The sequence below is a fragment of the Grus americana genome, chromosome 2, assembly GCF_028858705.1.
Source record: "Grus americana isolate bGruAme1 chromosome 2, bGruAme1.mat, whole genome shotgun sequence".
Taxonomy (NCBI): Eukaryota; Metazoa; Chordata; class Aves; order Gruiformes; family Gruidae; genus Grus; species Grus americana.
The window spans coordinates 158,248,437-158,269,948 of record NC_072853.1 but is presented as its reverse complement, the minus strand read 5'-3'; the positions used below and the strand labels follow the sequence as shown (position 1 = coordinate 158,269,948).

The following is a 21,512-nucleotide window of genomic DNA, read 5'->3' as shown; positions in this document are numbered from 1 at the left end:
AGTTAATTTTTCTGTCCAGGCTATTAGTTATTTACCAGATGCCAGAAAGATGTAGATGTAGAACTAATCCTAACATACTGAACAATGCATGGGAGGCCAGCATTCCCAGAGAAACAGTATGTAATTACATTCATCCAAATCTCTGAAACACCAAGTGGGGTACAAAATCATAACATACTTGTGCAGGCCTAGGGATGGGTTAAAACCAGTGACAGAGAAACATACTGGAACCTGCCTGCATACATTTTCAAGTCTAAGCATAACTTCTAACAGCTAAAATAACTAAATTATCAGGTCCAAACTCTGTGAAGGGGTTGAAAGTCACAAAGCCAATCAGTCACTATTTTAAACAGCATTTGTTCATCCCAAATGTTTGGCTTTTATACAATGTGTGCAAAACTTGCATGCATTAGGAACTTTATTGCATAAGTAATTTTGCAGAATAAGTAACTTCCTTGACTTAAAGTGGCCTATACTAGAAACGTGTGCATCAAGTAAAATATAGAAATTACAATGATTTTAAATTTAGAAAAAAAGATTTACTTTAAAAACAGAGCATCGAACATCAGCAGATGTTACATCACATGTCAGCTCTCCAGTTAGTTTTTTTAAAAGATCAGCAAGAATTGTTGGAGGAATCATCTCCCAGTATTTGGATGTTATCTGAGTAACTCCAAGTATCCCTGTAGAGCGGACAACTGGATGAGGATCTTCTAAGAGATTCTAAAGCAAACAGAAGAATAATAATGTGAGTATACGCATTATTGTGACTCCACTGCCGTTTGACATTAACCTATTATAAACAAATAGCATTCCACTACCTTTTAATCATTATGCAAATTGTGATACTATGAAAGAAATGTAATATTAATATTCCCTCAAGATACTTTCTTATGAAGCAAACTAGGAAATTTAAATCAGAAGCAAAATTAAGACAAATATTAGCCATTTCTTTAATTGGATTTTTGAAATTTTTTTTAAAAAAAATAGCTCACATTAAGTCTTGCATCTGTGACAATTAAGAATATTTAGACTTCTGTTTACATATGAGTTTACACTGGCCACTGTTCCTATGCAACAATATAAAAACTTTGAAATTCATTCAATTATCTGATGTTTATATTTTTAAAGACCATAATCAGGATTTCCCAAACATTTTCTTAATGAGAATACTATGCTCATTCTCACCCATCTAGACGGGTATAGAGTTTTTTAGGTTCTTATCTCCATTAAACTTCTTTTCAGAAGTATTTAGTAATACAGTACTGAACTTCCATTGAATGCTTACATATTAAATGTAACCAATCCTAGGTTAAGTAAGGATCAAGATCCATTACTTATGCATCTAGTCTTTCAAAAGCATCTTTCATTCACAGATTAATGAATAACAATCCCAACTATTTCCTCCTCAGAGTTGAAAATGATGCACGTCATCTGTTGTCAACATATAACAGAAATTTAAAATATTATTTAATTTTTGTATTTTCTGCATCACAGGCCTGTACTTGCCTATGAATACTATCCTGAAACTTCATAAATTTTTATTGCATCAACAGCTTATTTTTTGAGTTAGTTTTGATGAAAGTTTCATTTTTAACATTTTAGTTTCATTATAACTTACAAAAAGTTCTTCAAACTGTTTCTGAATTTCATTGTCCATCTCTTCAGTGTTAAAATTGGGATCACGAACAGGAAAAGCATCAACAAACAAAAATGCTGCATTTGATCGAACTTCTGAGTTTCTGGCCTGTTACAATGAAGGAAAACATTTTTTTCAGTAAGTAGACTTTTAATATCAAAAGGCATATCCTGTCAAATACTGCTCTCCAAACACTTAGCAAGTTAGTATTTTTACATTTCTGCCCATCCAGTAAAACCTAAGATATTAGTACAATCAGCTTTCAAAGCATATCAGCTTCAATGATCCTGAAGAGTCACAGTCAGAGCCCTTCTACTCTCTGTAATGCTGAATAAATTAAAAGCTGTTGGGATTTCTCTTAGTCACCTTTAAAGCTTCTCTTCAGAATACAAGAATCTTGAATTCAAGCAGATTGAATTAATTAAATTACCTGTCAAGAGACAGGTGATTTAATTGAAAAGCTCAAGCCTATTTCTTCAAGAGAAGAGTATTTAAAAACTAAGTACCAGCAAGCCTGGAGAGTAACTTATCCAACATAAACATATTCAGTTCTGCATCTATGCACATAAGTAATAGGACCATGTTCTCAGCTCCAGGCAGCTCATCAAAAATCAAAGGCAAGCCTCATAACCCTCAGACATTTTACCATTTGTAATAGTTTTCAGTGTTGTTACACTATATATTTTGCTGGTTGTAGAGCCCCAAATGTAAAGAAAAATGAAACAAGTGTATGTGTAGACACTCAGTCAGTGAAAAATAATTGGCCCTGTGGACTCTTAGAGGATAGAAGAGAGCAGGCGATGAAATGAAGGAAAGATGTAATGCAAGGTATCTCAGGGAGAAACCTGAAATCTAACCATCAGACTACATATTATTTACCAAAGACAGCAGTGCAACGATAAGAGTCTGTGCTCACTTCTCTTGGAAGGAAGAAGTTTGTTCAGATTTTGGGTCCAAGTTAAAACAAACAAAAGTGTACGTATATATTTTAGACTACACAAACACAGTCTAATGACACAAGCAAAGCAGACTTAATTTTAACCGCAGGTTAGGAGATAGTTAAGGAAATCTCCTGACTATTCTAATCATCCAGTTTTCTTTGTCCCTTGTCATAAGGGACATTCAGATCAAAGGCAGGGGAAAAAAAACTTGAGGATAACCATGTAATATTTAGAATTAAATAAACTAATGGCAAATAAAAACAGAAAAACACAAAAGAAATGACCAACAATTATTTCATTTATAATTTATTTTGTATTTCCCTTCTGGATGGTGGGTCACATCTCTGGGTAGAACCAAATTCTAAATTCTTCGAGCCAACAAAATTAATAGCAATTCTACATTTAATACTATGAAGGCAAATAACGCCCATATATACACTCTTTAGTTAGGAACTTGTGGTTTACTTTATCATGGATAATACAAACAGTCTAAAAGTGAAAAGATTATAATTCTTAATTGAATCCTATGAAGCTGTAGAAAATCCTTTCACTTTGAGCTTGTCTATGTTGAAGAATTAATGCATAACAAGCTAATATGTGAAGTCAGGGTGAAAGAGCTCTTCTGCACTAATATTTTATCTGAAAATTAATTCAAGTATGTTTTTGTGCAATAACCTAGACCTTGTATACCATGGCCATTCCAGAAAGTTAATTTAAATAAAATTTCTAAGTTCATTACACTGAATTCCATTAAGCTGACTTTAATTCTGAACTGAGTACCCACAGTTTAAATTCCTGCCTTTAATTAATTGGAATTTATCCCAAATGTATTTGCATATTCAAGCTCATAATAGAGTAAATATCTTCACAGAGGTAGAACCCAGGACTTTAAATTCATATCCTATTTTTATTCCACACTCACTTTTCCATGCAAGAGGAGCCTGCAGTCATTTAAATGACTGATGTTTCTTTACACTACGCTTGTACTATTCTGAGGAACTTTCAGAACCTTTTTAAACAAGATTTTAATTTTTTGTTCAGTTAATTTTCAGATCTTTCTTATAAGTTTCATCTGGTCTTATAGGTCCTGAAATTCACTTCCACTTATTTAAGACACTGTTTTTTCCCCAGTAAAAGTTAGTTTAAAAGTGTAGGATGATAAAAAAACCAACCACAAACTAAACACACTGCTTTAAAGGAATCATTTCCTTTAACAGCTTGAATTCCTGGAGGAGTGGTTCTTGACTTTTTGAGCTTGATAAGAAATAGCTTAATAACTATAAATATCCATATTTTTATATTTATATAGGTTCTTATACTAACAACCAATCACCACGCAACTGTCTCTGCTATGTTTGTATGAGACTTACTTTTCATAATAAAGACATGAGAAAAGATGAAGAAGTTACATAGGGGCTTATATTATAAAAACTTAAAGTTGCATAAAGGCTTATAAAATATGTGTGAGTAAAAGCCACAAAGGAAGCTTGTGCAATCTATGTATTTGCAAAACAAGCAATTTAAGAAGAAACCAAGAACTATGCATTACAAATATGTATTCTCAGTTTAAAGTTTTCAGAGATGAAATCAAGTAGCTTCAACATGAACAGTTGTGGAATCCTTTGTATTTTTACAACTGAAATATTTTTCCTTTCTGCAAGAAGGGGTACAGAGGTCCTTCTACGAGTTCTCTTTCTGCTTTGTAACCAGTGTTCTGGAACAAGATTTGTTCTTCACTATATTAAATTAGGGATTTGTACACTGGCTAAAATAGGAGCATCAAACTGGTTATCTAAAATTAAACTGACATTTCAAGCTTTGGAGCAGAATCCATACCAGTAAGGACAATTATAAGTTTCCATTCTTAGTTCTGTATCTTAAACTACTGGTGATTCTGAGTCACAACAGTTATCTTAAAAATGCCAAATACTTCAGCAGTACGATATGAAAAAGAAAAATTAACTATACAAAAGTCACACAGCAAGACAGTGGCCTATCCAAAAATAAATTGCCAAATTTTGACGTTCAGTCACGTATTTCCTTTCACCAATCACAAATATGGTATTGAATCATCTGGAATTCAGAATATTTCCTTGCACTGAATCATTACATGATTCATATAATTGCTGCTTTCATTTTTTTACTATCCTCCCTTTACTGTTCTGAAATATATGTTCCCAGCAGTTAGACTATTTTGCTGTATTAAAAAAAATTCGCCATGATCTTTTTGATACACCTGTTAACATCTAAGCTTAAAGTGCTTAACTACACATGTAGAAGCTGTCAAGATAAAAAAACGACAAAAAAAAACCCCAACCCAAAAAACAAAGAACAACCAACCAAGGAAAAAAACCCCAACCAACCAAAAAAACCCTTCCTAAAATTTGGATTTGTTCTAGCAATGGATCCATTAGTGATGTGATAACTATCAATTGCAGCTGTTAAAAATCTGAACCACTTCTGGGATCAGGAATTTCTCCCACTGTCTTGCTGCAAATCAATAATTAACCTTTTTTCCTCAAGCCAAACCTTTCTGTTACATTTCTTCAAACAAATCTATGCAGCTTTAATAAAGTTTGACAGAAAGTTCTTCCAAAGTACTCTAATCTTATATTTGAGTTGAGTCCTGGGCTTTGGAAAGTGAACTTCTAGCCTCCATTTACAGATTGCAACTCCCTTAAGAATGGAATGCCATGTCTTGCTAACCACTCTGAAATTGTCTGAGACACTAGTCAGGAATTTTGCTATGCTATCAAAAGTCAATTAAAAACCCTATTCTTTTCAGAGACAGAAACATAGACATTAAAGAAAGCCATGCTTTGTAGCTGTTATTCTCTTGCACTGAGAACATTTATGTTACATCCAGAAGGATTCTTGTTTATATTAATTCTAAAGGGATGGGATCCAATCCTTAATGTAAGACCAGACAAGATACTGCTCTAGCAATGAGTCTGTCCATCTTCCCACTTCTACCACAGGGTTCTGTTGAAACCAAACAGCTCTCAACTCCTTCCTGTAACTCACAAAATTCATTTTAAACAACTTAAGTTGCTTTTTAAATACTTTCATGTTTAACCATTTTTAAGTACTTTTCTCATGGCTAGAGAAGATGCTATATGACCAATCAGTAAATGAAACTTCAGTAAATGTTAAACGGCATTTAATTTGGCTGTAACAAATGGTATGTGTATGCTCTCACTGAAGCAATTTCATAACCTTAGATGAAATAAAAGCTGTTCACAAAGAAGGAGTCTCATCTTAATCACAGAGCGTAGCTGAGTAGGTAAACTGCAGTAGGTACCCTTTAGTCTATGCATGCAATCCACAGGAAAACATAACACACCTTAAAAGTACTAGAAGTCAGTAATTTCATTCTGAATGCTTGATTAAAAGCACATCCATAGCATGAATGTCTGTACATACAATCAAACTAGAATAAAAGGTTTTCTAAAATAATACTCTAATAAATTAATTGAGCTGTACTCTAAAGCTGGTAATTAATCAGAAGATGGGACTAAATCATCCTCTGAACATTTCTGGCTTTGATCAATAAAGCACTGATCATTCCATAAAGAACTTGGAAAACAGAATACAAGATCACACAAAATTCCCAAATTGAGAAGATGAGAAGAACAAACTTAGTGTTAGCCCCACTGTCTACTGCAACCTGGAAAGCACTCTGTGTACCTGTAAACAAAACTGAATTTTAGAAGTAAATTATATTAACAAATTAGAATATTGTTGTGAAAACTATGCCTAATTACAACTTGCAAAGTTACTCTGCTACAACTGAGATGCTAAACACACTGATTTTTTTTTCCATAGCCATTTTATTTTAAAAGCAATTATTAAAAACAGAACGTGTGGAAGGGACCCAAAATTTAGTAGTCAGAGAAATATAGTCCTATATTGTCAAAAGGATAATCACCTTCAGTGCTCTCCAAAGGATAGGTTGGTACAATCTATAGAGCATTTCTTCAACTCCTTGACGAACTTTACTTTGTTTATGAAAATAACTCAGCACCTGAGAAAAACAAACAAACCAATCCCAAAAACCATTTTTAACAGTACTTTACATTCATGAAGTGTGCAGGATTTGTCTCATTTCATCATTTATATAAGACCAAAGAGTTTTTCATTCTATGGAAAATGATAAAATTAGACAGATTAATTGACCCTATATTTTATTAAACCATCTCAAAAATCATAAGAAAAGAAATTGATTTAATAAATATCACATTTTATAACTTTATAGATCAATAAATCTATATAAATATCTACAACTGAAATAAAATCATGGCTAGAGAGTCAGTTTCACAGCAACTACTCAGTTTTTGTTACAGTAAAAAACTCTATTTTTAAAGTAACTAGCAGAAATACTTTGAAACCATGTAATTATCAACTACAGATAAATAACCCACTTCTCTGTTAAGAACAAAGGAATATTATTTGATAACTGGAGTTATCCAAAGACAAATCTACAAACGTAATACATTTTGTATGCATTGATGAAAAGCAAGTACCAGCACCCCTTTTGACTCAGAACTGTGCTTCGATAGCTAAAGCCCCTTTTATTTTTGTATCTCAATTATGCAGACGAAAAAGGAAAGTAGAAGACCAGAGCAGAATATGAGAAAGGACATCATGTAACTTGATCGGATTCCTCCACGCAAAACACCACAGTTGAAAAGAAGTTGACCCCTCTAGTGGCAACTCTGAAAACTTCAGCTATGGCTAGGCAGGGAAGCCTCTGAATAGCACCTACAGAAACAATGCTATAGGGTAAGAATCCCTTTCCCTTGATTTTGAAATATACTGAATACATGATAGAATTTATAAGAGACTATGTAGCTCTTAATTCTACATGAGAATGACGAATCTAACCCAGGACTAATGGCAAATCAGTACTGTTTTGTAATAGATTTTATTAGAACAGTGAGTATCAGGTATTTGCAAAATGCACATAGGTTTTATAATCAGAACTTTGAATTCAGAAGAGTTGCACGTGTTGCTTTCCCATTTTCCCCTACTCTTTCAATAAAAGAGCCTAAACTTTGCTCAAGTGAATGACTGTGGTTGGTTACTCTTCTAATTGCTACAGGAACTTCTGGATTCTAGAGGACACTATTAAATCAAATTCTTGCATACTGAAAAAGAACGCACCATTCAAATTTATTCCGAGACCCACTCCCCTCATGACTCAAAGACAGATTTATTTATACCACTGTCCTCTTTCAAGATCGTAAGCTTCTGAGTCTGAAAAACACGAAACACCCTGTCAAAAGTCTACTTTGTCAACCAGGAATCAAAGGACAAAGGAATCTGCTATAGGTATGAGTTATCTATTTACATTTTATTAAAAACAAAGCAAAATCCAAAAATTCAAATCAAAACAAACAAACACAGGATTGTATATTGGTATATCAATCTATATATTGCACATATATACACTCCAGTATCTATATATTTGGGGGAAAGCATGGGATGTGAAAGGGCATAGATCAAATACAAATGCCTTGTCTTAAAACCTTTGTGCACTTCTCATTCTGCTTCTAATGTTTTGTTCATGAATAAAAGCCACAGATAGACAACTAGAATCTGTAACTGAATCTAGACTTTTCCCTATAAACATATATACAAAACCCCCATATATAACAAAAAAAGAAAAAGTAAGTTTAGTTCTAGTCCCATCTACTAATTTTGCCTCAAGGAGCTTACGACTTTTTGTCCCTGTGATCTGCTATGGAAAGGTCAATTCTCTAGGTAAAGAAAAACTTAGACAACAGACAGCAAAATCCATTTCTGGCACTCTGAAAAATCCCCTTCTATTTCTACTTTTGAGCACCAAAGACAAATCTGGTGCAAAACTCTAAGCAGGTTCCTCCTAAAATTTGGTCTAATAGTTTCTCAGAATATACCTTTTTTTTAAGTAAGTATCTGTGGTGGGTTGGCCCCAGTCACCGGCTAAGCACCACACAGCCACTTGCTCCCCTCCCAGTGGGGTAAGGGAGAGAATTGGAAGAGAAAGCACTGGCTATCTCCCCCAAATCCACTTCCCTCAGTTTTTATTGCTGAGCATGCTGTTATATGGCACGTAATATCCCTTTGGTCAGTTTGGGTCAGCTGGGTCAGCTGTCCCCCCTCTCAACTTCTTGCTTATCCCCTACTTGCTAGGGAAACAGAGCAGGAAAGAGAAAGCCTTGACACCATGCAAGTACTGCTCAGCAACAGCCAAAACACTGCTGTGTTATCAACACTGTTTTAGTCAACAGATCCAAAACACAGCACCATATGGGCTGTTATGAAGAAAAGTAATTCCATTCCAGCCAGATCTATTATAGTATTTCAGTATAAAATGGAAATTTTCTACTTTATAGTAACTGATCTGATTCTGACGCTACTAGTTCATGTCATGCTTTACAGGAACTTACCTCTCTAACTTTAGAATGAACAGAAGAACTTTTGGGAAGATGGATTCCATGATGCATGAAATCCTGAATGCAGCTATGTTCAAGTATCTACAGTAAAAACACATACATGCTACTGTTAACACACAGTAAAACAATAATAAGTACTGTCAGCTGTGCAGCAACTTATATTTTTCTCTGAAACAAACAACTGAAAATAGTCTTTGATATTATTTTTTTGCTTGGCTTCTGCCTGCCCAAATTTCTCCATGCTAGGGGCCTCTGTCTGCTTAAACTGATTTTCAAAATTTCAGAATATACAATTAATCAGATTCTCAGAACCAAGTTTGGAATTCAAAAGCACCTCCACATGGTAAATAAGAATTACATGGTATCTCAAATTTGGCTGTAGCATTGTTGTGATGCTGAAATTATGCTCTTGATTGTGTCCACGGAAACCCACAAAAACTAGACAAATATCTAAGCTATCAAATATACAGACTTGCACATACTGAAGAAAAGTTTCAATAACTCGGATAACTAGTATGTTTACAAAAATCTTTGTGTATATGCATGGTTGCGTGAATCAATATTTCAGCAGAAGAATTAAAGATGTTTAGATGCAACCAAGCTGATCACAGTGGGCAAACATTCAAAGTATGACATGCTCTTATTCCTTGACAATGCTAAGGAGGCCCTTTCCTTTGGGAAATAATTCCTTAAGGCTTGCTTAGGAGCCTTTCCAGGGTTGAAAAGTCATGTATCTTCTCCACCTTACAATTCAAAACTATCCAAATGAAATTTTGAGCATAGTATTACCTCTAAGAATTCTCCTGACACCTTCTTCCAGGCTCTGAAGTAAACTTCTGAAATGTATTCCATCAAGGATCTGTATTAACATATGAGAAACACTTTCATGCAAGCATCCTACCCATATCTATATAAAATTCATAAATGTAATATCATGAAGTTTTTGATAAGTACCAGTATTATTTTACTTCTGTGCATCAACATTATTTTTAGAAGCAGCAAATAACTTTAAAGTCTACACTGATAATTATAGAAAAATAAAGTTAATTGTTAATTAATGAACCCAAGCCATATTAAAAAACCATGGGAAATATCTCTTATGGTGGAAAAGTCAAAACATTAGCACAATTTTTTATCATTTATCTCACAATGAATGCCTTAAATTCTTTATAAAGATGTACAGGTATACATTATTCTAACTGAAAGCATTAGAAAGCCTCTGATTTTAATATGAAGAACTACTTCTGTAATATTTTACTGAATAATCAAAGGGGAAAAAAAATCTATGTTTTTCATCCAGCAGTTAAGTTCTCAGGCTATGCTCCTGTAAGTCACTTATTATTATAATGTCTCTATACAGAATCTTACCAAATTAAATTAGAGGTTGCTCACAGGAAAAAAATAAAAACACCTTACAGAAGCAGAAATGGACCTGCAATTCTCACACAAACACTGCAAGTAAGGCAGCACAGTTTTTATGAAAGTCATTTGCTTTAGCTAATGCTAAATAAGCATTTTACTACACCCATAATTGTACACATAGGCATGTGCAGAGCAACTATTAAATGAAGTTGCTGTAACAATACAGTACTTATATCGAGCACATTTGAAGATCTCTGGATTCTGATGTATTTTATCAATATACTAGGTATTTTAGAGCATGAAACAAGATTTTAGCCAAGCTCTTAACAATCATTAAGAACTCTAACTGTGATACATACCTTGGAAAATATTGTAATTGGTTTTTAACAGTTCCATGTATCATTTTAATGAAGTTTACATTCCAGCTGAACAAAAAGCTCAAGAATCTTCTTCCCTGTTAGGAGGGAAAAAGAGGAAAAAAGAAAAAAAAAGTCAAACCCCAGAGGAATATCCAATTTAAGAGCCACCTCAAAAATCAGTAAATACAGAGCTTAAAGGTCAAAAGGAATTACACCTTTAATTTTAAAAACATAGATGAGATTGTTGCAAGAAAAAAAAAAGATTCTTAATTTTTAAACCGAATTCAAGCATTACTGTTATTTATATTGAAGAGAAAACACAAAACAAATGAAGATATGGATTACATATCTGCCTGCATTTTTTTCAATGTCCATTCTGTTTTGGTGTGACTTCAAGTAGTATCCCATAATAAGGGACTGTGCAACTCAGGACCCTCATCAAGGCCACACCATCAGAGCTCTGTCAAGTGCAATGCCATTCCAGGATGACATTGTAATGACAGTGAACGTACAAATAAAATAGCACAACAACTCTGCCAGCTTTGGATATGGAAACATTTTTGAACAAAGTCACAGAGAACAGCTGGGCCACCGAGGAGAAGAAACGTTCTGATTAGCAACGACAATTCCTTTCCTATTGCCTCATGAAAGGTAATACTGCAAACCTCCTGGAGCTGCTTTAATTCATGAAAACAGAAAAAGAAACTATTCAGTTTTTTTCCTGAACTAGTTTTCTTCCATTTTAGCAAGTTACAAATGGTGAAGACAAATATGATAAGCAACGGAATTTTTGCAAGAAAAGGCAGTGGAAGGCTGTGGATGGAAGAAGTAAGGCCTTGCTTTTCCGGAATCAGCAAGATCTGCCCATGGAATTAGAGCCTTGCACAGCATCTCTACAGACAGCCTCACTCTGGCTCATCTTACTGATGAAATGAAGGCATCCAGCTTCTGAGACTTTGAAAAGTTTGATCATACATAAGGGCAAGTCAGCCAGTTACAAGAGTCCTTTGTACCTGTCAGCTTTCTAGCAAAAAAAAAAAAAAAATCAGGAAAATTAATAAGGAGATGCAATAGTAAAGAGCACAATGGCAGAAGTTCAAAAGGTGCACTGAACAACTAGCAGAGGTTCAAAGGCACTTCCATTGAGAGCTGGACCAACAGTTAGGGTCAGACCTATGACAAAATAGAGACAATAACGCTGATAATGCCAGACACACTTTGAGCTAGAATATCATAGAGTATGGGTAGAGGGAAGGAAGCACATAGGCAGAAACTGCCCTTTGGTGGAACTGATAGCTTAAATGCCCTCAGGTCAAGAAGTAATTCAGAAGATCATAAAAATCAAGACCTAAAGGCTAAATACAGTGTCAAGACCCTTGTCTACAGGTCTGATAGAATCCTTCCTGTTGTCAATGAGAGCTTCTTCTACCAAGAAAGAAAAAAATTGAATGAAAAAAGTCACTTATCTCCAATTTCAGTGGTATAAAACATATGTTGGAGTCACAGTGGTGCACTTTTCCATCAACATCCCTGACAAACCCAAAGGTCAAGGGAGTCTTGACCTACAGCTCCTGCCTCAACAAGGCAAAGATGAGGCCAAACTCAAACTCATCTCATCTACTACAATCCCAGCAGCAAGACAGATGAAGAAAAGTCACAAAGTAGCTTTCAGCAGTTCAACCAATTCTTTTTTGCCTTAGATTTCAACAGATCGACCCTGATCCTGAAAATGATATTAAGTACCTCCAATCTGCTGCTTGTGACCAATGGATCTGAAACAATTACTGTTATCAACATTTTCAGTAGCATGACAGGTAAACCGGAGATAGGTGAATAAGATTGTGAACTTGTCATTTTCGGGGCTAATGCATTAACAGAGAGTTGAGCATCTTGTACTGCTGTGCTTGTGGGCATAGTACATGTGACTTTGCCAGTTGTATACACACACAAAAGGTTAGCAAGGAAGAAGAGGGTACCTCTAAAACACAATAATATATGCTCTGCAGGGCCCTCCAGCTGTTTGATTGAAAACCCCACCTCAGCAAGAATGTTTTCAGAAATCACAGAGAGATATAAATTCAGAGGATCACTCCACTAATGCAGCCTGAAAATAAGCCTCTGAGAAACATTACTCTGTGTTGAATAGCACAGTCTAGGAAGACAGAAAAAGTGAACTCCTTGATCTTGCATTAAAGCATAAATGGGCAATTTCATATCAGTTTAGTCTGATCTAGAACCAGGATACTGCATTCATAGAATCACAGAGTAGTTTGGGTTGGAAGGGACCTCAAAGATCATCTAGTTCCAACCCCCCCGCCATGGGCAGGGACACCCTCCACTAGACCAGGTTGCCCAAAGCCCCATCCAACCTGGCCTTGAACACTTCCAGAGACGTGGCCTCCACAACCTCTCTGGGCAACCTGTTCCAGTGCCTCACCACCCTCGCAGTGAAGAATTTCTTCCTAATCTAAATCTCCCCTCCTTCACCCTAAAGCCATTACCCCTCATCCTATCACTACATGACCATGAAATTGTACATGTCCATTCCTGACCCTCCCCTTCAGCCTTGCATATGATGAACAAATTCAGGCAGTTAATCTGGCTGAAAAATAATCTTATTAGGAAAAAAACTGATCAGCTATCTCCTTCAATCAACCCATGACAGAGCTGCTTGAGCATTCATACTCTGGAGAGGAAAATAGGAATGCTAACCCATGGCAACACAGGATCATTGCAACTTGGAGTTCCATCAGCTTAAGCTGCTATGGAGCTACACTCTAGGATGTGTACCCTAAAAAGAATTAGGTATACTTTTCTCAGGACTGTAGAACAAGCCTGCAGACACTAAAAGGGAATATTATCCCTGATATATAGAAGTTCAGTTTCATCTCAAGGCAATTCATACGTCATATTGATATTTGGTATGACTATTAGCATTTTAGAATTAGACACAGAAAGTAAGAAAAAGGTCCGGCACAGATACTGGGGGCATGTTAGACATGTTGCAACAAGAAATCTACCATTAGCAAAATGAGCCAGGCAGGGAAACTAGAGAATACACGAGGTGGGTTGTCACTAGAACTAAACTTCCTCAGGATGCAAAATCCCAAACAGAAGGACTTGCAACAGAAGTATAATACTTTCATAGCAACAGGAAAATGGTTTGAATAATCTCCTGCTTGCAGAGCTAGAAAAATCCTAGACAGTTACCATTCTGGATCTGTACTGCAGTTCACATATTGAAGTTGGATTTCAGCTCACAAACTGAGACATCTCAATTCAGATATTTAAGTCCCTAGGATGCTAATTGCCTGTAGAGTGATTCAGGTGATTAGCTGTTTAGTAACTTCTTTATGAAGCTGAATTGCTCTGTTGACTGCATTGACTAGGCGCAGTATGCCATTACCCAAGCATGGAGCAATTTTAAACACTCAGATGGTTTTCCAGAAGGCAGAGATCTATGACAGATCCTGTGTTTTACGTGCCAGCCCCATGTGGATGTCTGAAGCAACTTAGGCCATTTAATGCAGCATGGATCGTTCACTTATACTTAAGCAGTTAAATCCTTCCCAGGACTTGTGCAGATTAGGCTCCTGTGTAGATGTCTAAATTGGTTTCAGACCTAATTTAACTGAATCCTATCTTGGGGTCTTTTCAGAATGGGTTGTGGTTCCCCTCTTATTGTGAACTAGGATCCTCAAGGATGTAAAGTGATTTGTGTATTGGGTTTACATGGCAAGGTTTTGGTAGTGGGGGAAAGGAGTGACTTCTGTGAGATGATGCCAGAAGCTTCCCCTCTGTTGAACAGAGCCAGTCCCAGATGGCTTCAAGACAAACCTGCCACTGCCCAAGGCCAAGCCCATCGGTGACAGTTGGTAGCACCTCTGTGATAACGTATTTAAGAAGGGGGAAAAACTGCTGCACAACAACACATGGAAGAGAGTGAGAACGTGTGAGAGAAACAACTCTGCAGACACACTAACCTTCTTCAAGGTCAGTGAAGAAGGAGGAGGAGGTGCTCCAGGTGCTAGAGCAGATTCCTTTGCAGCCCATGGAGACCATGGTGAGGCAGGCTGTCCCCCTGCAGCTCATGGAGGTTGATGGTGGAGCAGATATTCACCTGCAGCCCATGGAGGGCCCCACACTGGAGCAGATGGACATGGCCTGAAGGAAGCTGTGATCCCCTGGAGAGGGTCTTCTGGCAGGACCTGTGGACCCACAGGGGATCCACGCTGGAGTAATCCATTCCTGATGGACTGTATCACATGGAAACAACCTGTGGTGGAGCAGTTCATGAAGAACTGCAGCCCATGGGAAGAACTATTTCCCATGGGTGGGACCCCACACTGCAGCAGGGGAAGAGCGTGAGGAGGAAGAAGTAGCAGAAACAACGTGTGATGAACTGACCGCAACCCCCATTCCCCATCCCCCTGGACTGCTTGGGGGGAGGAGGAGGTAGAGAAGTGCAGAGTGAAGTGGAGCCTGGGAAGAAGGGAGGGGTGGAGGGAAGGTGTTTTAAGATTGTTCTTATTTCTCATTATCCTACTTTGTTGTTAATTGTCAATAAATGAAATTAATTTCCCCAAGTCAAGTCTGTTTTGGCCATGACAGTAACTGCTGAGTGATCTTGGTTTGTATAGCTTACAGAAGAGAAGGCTGAGGGAAGTGGTCGTGGTACCACGCCTGTTAGAATTCAGGGAGGATCAGGATGACACTCTTAGTCACATGGTTTAGTTTTAGATAATCCTGCAAGACCACGGAGCTGGACTTGATCCTTATAGATCCCTTTCAACGTGAGATATTTTATCATCTCCTGTCCTTATCTCGACCCACGAGCCTTTTGTCAGTTTTTCTTTCCCCCGTCCAGCTGAAGATGGAGAGTGAGCGCGCAGCTTGGAGGGCATCTGGCAGCTAGCCAAGGTCAACCCACCACAACTTGGTAAACAGAGGCATAAGAAAGTTCACTTCCTACTAAAATAAACTCCAATTAGACAGATTACTGAAGAAATTGCAAGGGTGAACTAAGTGATAGCAGAATACTGCACTAACTGAAAGTGCCTTGTTGGATGACACAAAAAGCTTCCCTGACTGAAGCAATACTCAAACATAGCACTAAGCTTAGCAAGACATTTTCAAAATGGAAGAAAAGGACAGAAAAAAACCTATGACTTAGAATCATAGAATATCTCAAGTTAGAAGGAACCCATAATGATCAGCAGCAGCTCCCCCTCCACTGTCCCCCCTTGAGGAAGTTGTAGACTGCAATGAGGTCACCCCTCAGCCTTCTCTTCTCCAAGCTGAACAAACCAAGTGACCTAAGCCACACATTGTAAGTCTTGCCCTTGAGACCTTTCACGATCTTGGTTGCCCTGTCTGGACACACTCTAATAGTCCAATGTCCTCCTTGTGTTGAGGCACCAAAACTGCACACAGTACTCGAGGTGGGACCCCACCAGTGCAGTGTAGAGTGGGACAATCAAGACAGTAGTGGCGTACCCCAGAGGTAAGTACTGGAGCCAAAACTGTTTAACTATGAGTCAAAAGTACATGCAATTTTGCAGCCACATCGGGAGTTGTTGATAACACTAGATAGTTGTGCTGCTGTTCAGAGGCACCTTGACAAGCTGGAGAAATGTGCCAACAAGAATCTCATGAAGTTGAACAAAGGAATATGCAAAGTCCTGCACCTGGAAAAGAATAACCTCATGCTCTAGGACAAGTTGGGAGTCAATCAGCTAGAGAGCAGCTTTGTAGAAAAGGTACTGGTGTTGACAAGTTGAACAGAAATCAGCAATGTGTGCTTATGTGTTGGGTTTGTGTGGCAAGGTTTTGGTAGTGAGGGGGGCGCTACAGGGGTGGCTTCTGTGACAAGCTGCTAGAAGCTTCCCCTATGTCTGACAGAGCCAATGCCAGCCGGCTCCAAGACGGGCCCGCCCCTGGCCAAGGCCAAGCCAATCAGCACCTCTGTGATAACATATTTAAGAAGGAAAACAAAACAGTTAGAGAGAGCTTTTGCAGCCAGAGAGAGGAGTGAGAAGATGTAAGAAACTCTGCAGACACCAAGGTCAGTGCAGAAGGAGGAGGAGGTTCTCCAGGTGCCAGAGCAGAGATCCCCCTGCAGCCCGTGGTGAAGACCATGGTGAAGCAGGCTGTCCCCCTGCAGCCCATGGAGGAAGGATGAGGGGGTGTAGAGATTCCACCTGCAGCCCATGGAGGACCCCACGCTGGAGCAGGTGGAGGCACCTGAAGGAGGCTGTGGCCCGTGGGAAGCCCACGTTGGAGCAAGTTCCTGGCAGGACCGGTGGACCCATGAAGAGGGGAGCCCACGCCAGGGCAGGTTTGCTGGCAGGACTTGTGACCCCGTGGGGGACCCCACGCTGGAGCAGTCTGCTCCTGAAGGTCTGCACCCCAGGGGAGAGACCACGCTGGAGCAGTTTGTGAAGCCCCTGTAGCCCGTGTGAGAGACTCCATGCTGGAGCAGGGGAACATTGAGAGGAGTCCTCCCCCTGAGGAGGAAGAAGGGGTAGAGACAACGTATGCTGAACTGACCGTAACCCCCATTCCCCGTCCCCCTGTGCCACTGAGGGGGGTGGAGGTTGAAGTCGGGAGTGAAGTTGAGCCCAGGAAGATGGGAGGGGTGGGGGGAGGTGTTTTAAGACTTGATTTTCTCATCCCTCTACCCTGTTTTCTTAGTAATAAATTAGATGAATTTCCTCTCTAAGTTCAGTCTGTTTTGCTCGTGACAATAATTAGTGAGTGATCTCTCCCTGTCCTTATCTTGACCCAAGCCTTTTGTTATACTTCTCCTCCCCATCCCACTGGGGGAGGGGTGAGTGAGCGGCCACGTGGCTGCCGGCTGGGCCTAAACCACAACAGCTTACAACAAAGGCCAACTGCTTCCTGGGCTGCACCAGTAAAAGCATCGGCAGCAGGTCGAGGGAGGTGATCAATCCTCTCTGCACAGCACTGGTGAGGCACATCTGGAGTGCTGAGTCCAGTGCTGGGCTCCCCAGTACAACAGAGACACGGACATGGTGGAGCATGTCCACTGAAGGGCCACAAAGATTAAGGGACTGGAGCATGTGTCATAAAGGAGAGGCTGCAAGAGCTGGGTTTGTTTAGCCTGAGGAAGAGAAGGCATGGGGGAATATTATCAATGTATATAAATACCTGACAGACGATGGTGACAGACTCTTCTCAGTGGTGCTCAGTGATAGGACAAAAGGCAATGGTATAAATTGAAATACAAGAAATGCCTCTTAAATATCAGGAATTTTTTATTTTATTTTAATTTTATTTTTTTTACTTTCACTGTAAGGGTGATTGAACACTGGTGCATATTGCCCAGAAAGGCTGTGGAATCTCCATCCTTGGAGATATTCAAAACGCTGCTCTAGCTGACTCTGCTTTGGGCAAGGCTGTTGGACTAGATGATCTCCCGAGGTCCCTTCCAATCTCAAACTCTGTAATTCTAACATGAATGCTCAGCAACATTACTTAGGAATAATCAGAAGAAGAACTAGGAGGAACAACTACTATTTCCTCTCCTTCCCATGGTTAACCTTTTTTTTGGGGGAAAAAAAAAACCAACAAAAACAAACCCAGGGCATTCCTAAACAGGTACAGATTAAAACTAGCAAAAAGTCTGAGAACAGCTGAAGTATCCTTGATTATGTCAGAGCTTACCAGGCTTGGAGATGAAGAGCCTGAAGCTCTTTCAGGGCCTTGGAAGCCCTGAAAAGGGAGATACTCTATCAAGTTCTACTCACTATCATAATCTATAAGCAGGTCAGGTCCAGAACTGAATCTGACAACAGTGTCTATGGATCTGTCAGCTGTGCTGACAGTCTTTGTAGCTTTTTGTAAAGAGGTTTAGGCCAATAAACAGACATCAATAATATTAAGAAAGTATTCTATGAAATTAAGAAAGCTCCCTAAGCCCAGCCAAAGTTTTAAGCACTCAGAATTGATGCCTGGCAGGCAATACTAGCAATTCAATGGAAAGAACTGATGAGAAGATTGGACATAATCAGAGACTATATTTGTGAACAGTGGTTTAGATTTTTCACCTTTATCAGAAAGGAATGGATGGACTAACAGAATGCAAATTCAACTCCCAGCTGTGAGCTGCTACTTTCAGTCACTCCTTCTAGCCATAAAGCTAAGGATACAGGATTAAGAATTTAAATCACTAATAATCATGCCAGAGCAAAGAATGCAGTAAGGCACTCTCTATACCTACCTAGAAAGAGTTAGACATATGAAAAAGACTAAATGCCAAGAGACCAGAAATCACAAGGAGGAGGGAAGAACAAAAGCTTGGGCGGAAAAGTAAATGTGCAAAGTGTTGCCAAATATGCATATTCTTGGGGAGCAAAGGGCATGTGTTTTGATATGGCAGAAGAAAGTTTCAGTACCAAGTCAGATTATTACTGCTTTTTTCCCCAAAAAAAATTTAAAAAAAGTTTCATACTGAAGGCCATGTTTTGCCCAAAGATTCAAGGCATAAACTTTCTCTCAAAAACTCTACGTGTAGCAGTTAACATGTGTTATACTAAAAAAACTCAGAAGATGTGGAAGAAAAAAACTACAAGAAATTGCTTCTGAAGCCTAGATAGCAGTTTCATTTTACATATATAATTCCCAGTTATTTAGTGTGCCTATATGAATATGAAATATTCAAGTGATGCAGTGGATTCAAATAAACCAGAAGAAAATAATGAATATGGAATCAAATACAGCTAAGGCATTTTAACTACTGTGACAACGCATACGGGTACACACTTTTTCAAGAGGACAAAAAATGACCTAAAATTAAGTACTGCAAGGATATCAAACCAAATGCAAAATCAGTCAATAAAGTCTTACCTGTCTTCCCTCTTTCCACCCATGTTTCTCTCCTTCCTTTCCCATTACCTTAGTACATCACAATTTTAGTCAAAACTAAAACATCTTAAAAAGTATAACGAAAATCTTGTGGGTCGAGATAAGGACAGGGAGAGATCACTCACTTATTATCGTCACAAGCAAAACAGACTGAACTTAGAGAGGGAATTCATCTAATTTATTACTAAGCAAAACAGAGTAGAGGGATGAGAAAATCAAGTCTTAAAACACCTCCCCCCACCCCTCCCATCTTCCCGGGCTCAACTTCACTCCTGGCTTCAACCTCTGCCCCCCTCAGCGGCACAGGGGGACGGGGAATGGGGGTTACGGTAAATTCATCACAGGTTGTTTCTGCCGCTTCTTCATCCTCACGGGGAGGACTCCTCTCATCGTTCCCCTGCTCCAGCATGGAGTCCCTCTCATGGGAGACAGTCCTTCACAAACTGCTCCAGCGTGGTCTCTCCCCCGGGGTGCAGACCTTCAGGAGCAGACTGCTCCAAGCGTGGGGTCCCCTACAGGGTCACAAGTCCTGCCAGCAAACCTGCCCTGGCGTGGGCTCCTCTCTCCACGGGTCCACAGGTCCTGCCAGGAACTTGCTCCAGCGTGGGCTTCCCACGGGCCACAGCCTCCTTCAGGTGCCTCCACCTGCTCCAGCGTGGGGTCCTCCACGGGCTGCAGGTGGAATCTCTACACCCCCTCATCCTTCCTCCATGGGCTGCAGGTGGAATCTCTACACCCCCTCATCCTTCCTCCATGGGCTGCAGGGGGACAGCCTGCTTCACCATGGTCTTCACCACGGGCTGCAGGGGGATCTCTGCTCTGGCACCTGGAGCACCTCCTCCTCCTCCTCCTCCTCCTGCACTGACCTTGGTGTCTGCAGAGTTTCTTACATCTTCTCACTCCTCTCTCTGGCTGCAAAAGCTCTCTCTAACTGTTTTGTTTTCCTTCTTAAATATGTTATCACAGAGGTGCTGATGGGCTTGGCCTTGGCCAGCGGCGGGCCCGTCTTGGAGCCAGCTGGCATTGGCTCTGTCAAACATAGGGGAAGCTTCTAGCAGCTTGTCACAGAAGCCACCCCTGCAGACCCGCCCCCACTACCAAAACCTTGCCATGCAAACCCAACACACATGCAAACCCATTACCTGAGTACATCACAATTTTAGTCTAAACTAAAACATCTTAAAATACAATGTGCAAGTAACAAAAAAAAAAATCTTAGTGTCAGGTATCCAAAACCTGGTCTATCAAACATTTCACCTAATTCACTCCCTAACACCATTTTTAAAATCCCGTATGCCCATAGTGCCACAATCATACAGCAATCTCAGAGCTCACTTTATGACAGAAGTTCATGTATTCCATGAAAGGGTATATATGTATTTTAAACAGGCAAGGAGCAGTTAGAACTTTAAAGCCAATGTCAGGTTGTCTTGTCACCTAACGAGAAGAAAAAAGCTTGGATACTACTATCTTGGTGCACACTAAAAACTACAGTACAGCTATTCTTCACCAACAGAATTATAGGTAGTCAAATACAATAACTCTCATTTTGCTATAAAGTTGAGTTCTTCTTATGCTACTTTTAAAACAGACTATGGCAATGCAATCTTCTAAATGGAATCATTTAGAAGGGAAATTATTTTGCTACAGTTATCTGTCTCCAATAAAAGAAAAACTGGTCTAAAAGAAGAGAATTATACCAGAGAATGGTTTTAAGTATTGAGGGACATGCACTAGAAGTAAGGCACTTGGTTCTTATTACCTCGGGATACAAGAACTTGAGTGATGATTTAGACATATACTTTTATATTTATGTCAGAAATAGGAATAAAGGGTTTTCCAAATGAAACAGAAATATCAACCATTTATAACTTGGAGTCAGAGCTGA

General features: G+C 39.1%; 1 protein-coding gene across 1 annotated transcript in view; it reads right to left on the bottom strand.

The window, feature by feature from the left end:
• The window catches only part of NCAPG2 (non-SMC condensin II complex subunit G2), a 53,483-nt gene that overhangs the window by 23,975 nt on the left and 7,996 nt on the right, over window positions 1-21,512 (bottom strand). The window contains exons 7-12 of the mRNA XM_054817055.1: window positions 10,739-10,833; window positions 9,807-9,876; window positions 9,012-9,098; window positions 6,509-6,604; window positions 1,622-1,747; window positions 544-723 (exon numbers count right to left, since the gene is read on the bottom strand). Coding sequence (XP_054673030.1) covers window positions 544-723; window positions 1,622-1,747; window positions 6,509-6,604; window positions 9,012-9,098; window positions 9,807-9,876; window positions 10,739-10,833 — 654 coding nt within the window. The remainder of the gene's footprint in view (window positions 1-543; window positions 724-1,621; window positions 1,748-6,508; window positions 6,605-9,011; window positions 9,099-9,806; window positions 9,877-10,738; window positions 10,834-21,512) is intronic.